A 7,899-nucleotide genomic window follows, 5' to 3' on the forward strand; every position below is an offset into this window, starting at 1 on the left:
TTAACACAGGCTTTCTGTTTGACATTAGTCTTTGGACTCGACCACAAAGATCTGTTCAAATACCACAATATAACAACTAGTTTTTCTATGTCCCACTAAAACGTACACAAAATATACTGCAGTCTAAGGTCCTAGTCTACGTGAATGCAAACTGATCACATGAACACAGGTTCGTTGATAGGTTGTCCTCAATAAACATTTCAACATCACATGGGCTTTGTATTTGATGTTTTGAATGATTTAATTTGATTGTTTGTCACTGTTCAATAACAGTTTTATTTACCAAACACTTTAACAAGATGATCGTACAAACGGTTGTTTTTACACCACTCCGTTCTTTCCTTTGCATAGTCTAAAACAGATTTGTCCTCCCTGTCCAGTATTGTTGTGATGTCATACTCACCTCCTGATGATTCTATGTATTGTTTTACATGTGATTCACACTCGGTGAACATGTCTACATCTGATGTATACCTAGCTATATAATGTAGGCAATGATGGCCGCCATTATCTACAGCTGTGGTTAGTACTGGAAATGTCTCGCATAAATAAACACAAACCTCCCTGTGTCCTGACCTACAACTCACATGTAACACTGTCTGTCCGTCATTATCTACAGCTTTGGTTAGTGCTGGAAATGTCTCGCATAAATAAACACAAACTTCCCTGTGTCTTCTCATACAACTCGCATGTAACACTGTCTGTCCTCTAATATCTACAGCTGTGGTTAGTGCTGGAAATGTTTCACATAAATAAACATAAATCTCCCTGTGTCCTGACATACAACTCACATGTAACACTGTCTGCCCTAATGGGTCCACTAACTGAGACATATACTGACTACACGCACAACTCCTATGTACCACACGACCATCTACTGTCTCGCACTTGTGTTGTTCGTCCTCAACTCTACACAAAGATTTAAGCACAATTCTCTCCACTGTCTGGAACATGGAACAGTTTCCTGTCTCAGCTACAACATGGAGCGGGGTTTGTCCCATATTATAAGTGTCATGTAATAAGTGTGGATAGGTGTCACACAACACACCCATCATCTCTTCTCTCCCATACCAACACGCCTCATGTAGGACATTGTAATTGTTCTCATCTCTCCGTGTAGGAATGATGTTATACTGTATGTCATTCTGTAGTAGTTTATGTAACAAACTCACACTCCCTCCCTCCACCACACAGAATGGTGTGTCATTGTCAGGTTTGACTCCCTCACATATAAGATGTAAAGCACATTCTTCAGCACCAAAAGAACATGCTTTATTTAACACACCAAGTTTATCAAGTTTTCTCTCATTCAACAATCTCACAAATCCTTCAACAAATACAGGATCCTTCCATACATCTAGAGACCAGATATAAGTATCATTATAATACATGTAATACTCTTTACACTCAAACTCTCGGAGTAGACGATCACACATATCTTTATAATGATCAGATGATATGACAATCATGTTTGCCGATGTTTTTGAGGTTGTGAGATAACTGAGGGACCTCCTGGGACAATTCTGTATGTAGCCAACTGGTGTTGTGTCTCCATACAGGAGAGCTACTGTGACATATATAGAATCATGATAAAATCTGTACACTTCATAATCAAACAACCAATGTTTCTCCTTTACTACCAAAAATCCTGATAATCTGTCTAAACTGTCTTTTACAAATCTGACTTTTTTCTCATATTCCAACATAGTTCTGTCAGTCTCACCATCAAACAGATCAGTTTTAAAAGATTTCAATAACAAAGTTTCGTTTACTTTATCATCATATGGGTCTAGATCTTTTACCTTTATCATCCCATTATTGAGGAAGAGAAACAAAAGGGCAGGACATTCCTCTGATCTTGACAAAGCTGATTTGAAAAAATGGAAAGGGTTTTGAAAGAATTTGACTCTGTCTTTCTGTACTTCAGGAACATCTCTAAAAATCCGACAACACTGTGGGAACCCAATATTAGGGGCACATTTAACAATTTCCTCCTTTTCTTCCTTTTCCCATGAAAACTCACTTGGCTTATATAGCTCTAAAAATTGTTTTTTTTCTTCTTCTGTCAATTGATATGTATCAGCACTCAGATCAACAATATTGACATCAGTGAAAACATCTGCCAAGGAATGGGTTTTCAAAGAATTAAATATTTCATTTCTGACAGTGATGAGGATAAAATTAGCTTCAGTTGGGTCATCCCCACAAAGTTTCGGAATTACAGAGTTGACTCTTTTGTTCCACTCTTGTACCTCTTTCTCACGCAAATCTTTCTCCCCAAAAATATCATCAATAAAAATAACAGTTTTCGAAGATGGAGCCAATAAATCTAAGTGTTTGATGTTGTGAAGTTGAAGTGGTTGTCTGTTATGTTGTTCCTGACTCAGCCAGTGAAGGAGTCGAATGGCGGTGGAAGTTTTACCGTCTCCAGTGTTTCCCTTGAGAACTGCAATCCTGTTCTTTTGCAGCTTTTCTTTTCCATCACGGAAAGCACGAGTGTCAATGAAGCTTTTCTTTATTTCTTCTGTGACCCTGGCCTTGGTGGTATCTAGATGAGAAATAAGGTAGAAGGATATTCGGATAATTATTAAGGTAAAAAAGCCATGCTGTAGAATTAGTGGTACTAATAGGATAGCATGATCACAAGTTTAATATATTTTTGCTCAAAATTATTCAGGTCGATAAAGGTTACATGATTCAAGTTTAATATTAATGCTGTTGTCCTTTGAAATTTTTGAAAACTAATAATGCTAGTGTTTAATATATCTATAGCAAACAACCACTTCTATTGTAACTAACATCCATAGCTGGTATCAAGCTCATGGCACGATATCTAAATAAATTTTATTCAAAAGAAAAATTTGCTTTCATTTCCTCTGTAAAACCTTCTTCATAGAATTTGAAAATATTGTTATTGGGATCAAGTTCTGGTAAGATTTTATTCAGTCATTTTATATCCAATATATTCAGTCTCAGTCTCGGAATAGGGCTAATATGTAGGCATTGCCTGTTGCCCAATTCCCTTTGAATTAACATCTTCAATAAAATATTCTGAAATGAAAATACTCAGTCTGGTACATATATAAACCAATATCCTCATATCACAATTGATGAATACCAGATATGTAAATTTTAGTATTGACCAACCTAAGCTGCTTTCTATTCACCCAACAATTTGTTGTATTCATAAATCATCTGCCCCTTTCCTTTATACATTGGTGTTATTAATCAAATGTTACATTTTATAACAGTTTTGTAAGCAAAACATCTCTGATATAGAGTTATACTAACAAAGAGTGCTGAATCTTCAATAAGCAGCCCATTTAAAATGACACTGTCTTGATTTTTTCTTGATTGTATAATCATTAAGTAGGATGTGAAAAATTCCAAACATATTATATGGTGGGCTAAAAGTCAAATGTCATATTTCATTCACATGACAGAATAACAATATTCTGTCACACTTGTGAAATTGTGAAATATTTTTGATAATTAACAATATGAAATGATTCAATAACCTCCAATATATCTCATCTTTTTATATTACATGTGCCCGTCATTGAAAATATTGTGAGGACATCACTACACTAAGTAACAGTGAAATCTCTCCAGAACATGACCCCTTACATGTGTAGAACATGAACCCTTACATGTGTAGAACATGACCCCTTATATGTGTAGAACATGACCCCTTACATGTATAGAACATGACCCCTTATATGTGTAGAACATAACCCCTTACATGTGTAGAACATGACCCCTTATATGTGTAGAACATGACCCCTTATATGTGTAGAACATGACCCCTTACATGTGTAGAACATGACCCCTTACATGTGTAGAACATGACCCCTTATATGTGTAGAACATGACCCCTTATGTGTGTAGAACATGACCCCTTATATGTGTAGAACATGACCCCTTATATGTGTGTTTGTCTTACACTCTAATATTGTGTAAGTACTGAGAATAAAATTGGGAAACATTGGTGTTATATTTCTAATCTAATGGTAGAAGTTGTTTGTTTTGGTGAATGAAGAGGCTTATTGTTCAAATAGAGCTGTAGATCTATTGCTATATAATTGTATTGATACAAGTTCAGGATTCATGCTGTTCTGTTTTCCATTTTGATGAATCTTTTCCCTCCATTTTCTAACACTGGGTCCAGTTCCAAAGACAAGACTCACCTATCATTGGCTGTAAGTTGGGATGGATCTCTGTAAAATAAGAAAGTCTTATTAAGTAGGTACAACAGTTTCTGGGATTCTGTCTAGACGATGTTTCAATTAAATAGGTTTCTGGAATTCTGTCTAGACAATGTTTCAGTTAAATAGGTACAACAGTTTCTGGAATTCTGTCTGGACAATGTTTCAGTTAAATAGGTACAACAGTTTCTGGAATTCTGTCTGGACAATGTTTCAGTTAAATAGGTACAACAGTTTCTGGAATTCTGTCTGGACAATGTTTCAGTTAAATAGGTACAACAGTTACTGGAATTCTGTCTGGACAATGTTTCAGTTAAATAGGTACAACAGTTTCTGGAATTCTGTCTGGACAATGTTTCAGTTAAATAGGTACAACAGTTACTGGAATTCTGTCTGGACAATGTTTCAGTTAAATAGGTACAACAGTTTCTGGAATTCTGTCTGGACAATGTTTCAGTTAAATAGGTACAACAGTTTCTGGAATTCTGTCTGGACAATGTTTCAGTTAAATAGGTACAACAGTTTCTGGAATTCTGTCTGGACAATGTTTCAGTTAAATAGGTACAACAGTTTCTGGAATTCTGTCTAGACAATGTTTCAGTTTAATAGGTTTCTGGAATTCTGTCTAGGCAATGTTTCAGTTTAATAGGTTTCTGGAATTCTGTCTAAACAATGTTTCAGTTAAATAGGTACAACAGTTACTGGAATTCTGTCTAAACAATGTTTCAGTTAAATAGGTACAACAGTTTCTGGAATTCTGTCTGGACAATGTTTCACTTATCTACTAATAACATCTAATGTATGGATCATTTCCAGACTTGCATGCAGCATCACCGATACCAAAATAAAGTACACAAAAGGAAATGTTTCCCCCTCCCTAGGGGCAAAGCGAGACCCCATGGTTATCAATCTCACAATTTTGGTAAAGCACCTTAAGACCTTTCTATCTCTGAAGAGTATTTGATTCTATTTAATTTTAGTAAATTTGACCCTTTTTGGCCCGCCCCTCAGGACCCTTGGGGATTGGGACCATATACGTCAAGATTCAGGTTGACATTTGGCCATGGAATTTTCCTGCCAAATTTCATTGGAGAAGAAGTCGAAAATGTAAACTCTTACGACGGACGCCACATGACAAAACATGATCGCAATAGGTCATCTGAGAATTCGTTTCAGGTGACCTAAATATAACAAACTTTAACTATAAATAGATGATGACTACCCAGTGATAACGTTGTTCTATAAAATGGAACTATGAAGAATTCTAGTTGATAGGCTTTTAATAGTCTACCATCACCAGATGGTGGAATAAATGTTGGAAAGACAGGATTCGGGAGCCTGGTCAAACTCCTGTGAATGTTTCAAAATCTTAGGAACCAGTTATTACAGACGGATGCTGTATGGGGCTATAGGATCAAACATTGCAGCTGTCAAATTTAAACTTACTTAGGGCATGGCTTGTGTTGGCTGTAGGGACATCAATGGAGGGATTGCCTGAAAGAACAAGAAAACACATACAATTCAAACCAATAAACTAAGGTACTACAGCAAAAGTGCCTGGTACAATTTTTTATATAACCTTGTTTATCCCTTTAATAAAGGATTTTCAAATGATCACATCAAAAAGACATTTATTTAAAGTTAATGTTCTGTAACGATCCATATCAATCAAATGAAAGACTAATCTTTTCTCTTCTTTTTCCTTCTTTCACTCTTCCTGCAAAACATTTAATAACTTTATATAACAACATATAGCAGGAACAATTTAACCTACAATTGTCAAAATCCAAATTCTACATTCAAATTTGAGAAAGATTGTTAATAGCCATTTAGTACTTTAAGAAATTGTTAATGAAGTTTCAATTGTCAAAATCCAAAACGGCTGCCTGTTGGCCATGCTGTTGTCAAGTTTTACTTGTTGACGGGCGTATAAAAACCCCTAAACTATGTTGAACATACTTGCTTTTGTTGTAGTGAACAAGATCTTGAATTGAGTAAGAAATAGAAAACTTCTTGCATTTTCTACACAATGCCCATATTTTGCAAGAAAAGGGGCATCAATCTGCCAATTATCACAAAATTCTGTTACACACTCTTGCTTGAGCTATTGTGCCAAAAATATTTGTATAAAGTTTCATCAAAATCTGTTTATAAATAAAAAAAAATTAGACTAGAGAGTGCTAAAAAGAAAAAGTTAACAGACGGACATACGGACAGCCAGGTTATAACCATAATACGACCCGTCGTTGACAAACACATAAAAAGTATCGACTTTTGAGTTCTTTATTGAATCAACTTGGGATCATCATCAAGTGTCAAAATAGTATTCAACCAACCTGTACTGGTGCGTACATCCCACTACACATATAATACACACACAACCAGCCTGTACTGGTGTGTACATCCCACTACACATATACTACACACACAACCAACCTGTACTGGTGTGTGCATCCCACTACACATATACTACACACACAACCAACCTGTACTGTTGTGTACATTCCACTACACATATACTACACACACAACCAACCTGTACTGGTGTGTACATCCCACTACACATATACTACACACACAACCTACCTGTACTGGTGCGTACATCCCACTACACATATACTAAACACACAACGAACCTGTATTTGTGTGTACATTCCACTACACATATACTACACACACAACCAACCTGTATTTGTGTGTACATCCCACTACACATATACTACACACACAACCAACCTGTATTTGTGTGTACATCCCACTACACATATACTACACACACAACCAACCTGTATTTGTGTGTACATCCCACTACACATATACTACACACAACCAACCTGTGCTGGTGTGTACATCCCACTACACATATACTACACACACAACCAACCTGTACTGGTGTGTACATCCCACTACACACACAACCAGCCTGTACTGGTGTGTACAAGATGTAACATCCCACTAGACACATACTAGATACATAACCAACCTGTACTTGTGTGTACATCCCACTACACATATACTACACACACAACCAGCCTGTACTGGTGTGTACATCCCACTACACATATACTACACACACAACCAACCTGTACTGTTGTGTACATCCCACTACACACATACTACACACACAACCAGCCTGTACTGGTGTGTACATCCCACTACACATATACTACACACACAAACAACCTGTACTGGTGTGTACATCCCACTACACACATACTACACACACAATCAACCTGTACTGGTGTGTACATCCCACTACAAATATACTACATACACAACCAACCTGTATTTGTGTGTACATCCCACTAAACATATACTACACACACACAAACAACCTGTACTGGTGTGTACATCCCACTACACATATACTTCACACACAAACAACCAGTGTACTGGTGTGTACATCCCACTACACATATACTACACACACAACCAACCTGTATTTGTGTCTACATCCCACTACACATATACTACACACACAACCTACCTGTACTGTTGTGTACATCCCACTACACACATACTACACACACAACCAGCCTGTATTTGTGTGTACATCCCACTACACATATACTACACACACAAACAACCTGTACTGGTGTGTACATCCCACTACACATATACTACACACACAACCAACCTGTACTGGTGTGTACATCCCACTACACATATACTTCACACACAAACAACCTGTACT

General features: G+C 36.8%; 1 protein-coding gene across 1 annotated transcript; it reads right to left on the bottom strand.

The window, feature by feature from the left end:
* Positions 1-1,810: 1,810 nt before the first annotated feature.
* Positions 1,811-5,903, bottom strand: LOC117318550 (the record flags this gene model as incomplete). Its single annotated transcript, XM_033873522.1, is given in 3 exon segments — positions 1,811-2,548; positions 4,188-4,217; positions 5,652-5,903. Coding segments are annotated over 3 exon segments (838 nt in total), but the record flags the coding sequence as incomplete, so codon positions are not given.
* Between the last annotated feature and the right edge of the window lie 1,996 nt (positions 5,904-7,899).

The sequence above is a fragment of the Pecten maximus genome, unplaced genomic scaffold, assembly GCF_902652985.1.
Source record: "Pecten maximus unplaced genomic scaffold, xPecMax1.1, whole genome shotgun sequence".
In the NCBI taxonomy this organism is placed as follows: Eukaryota; Metazoa; Mollusca; class Bivalvia; order Pectinida; family Pectinidae; genus Pecten; species Pecten maximus.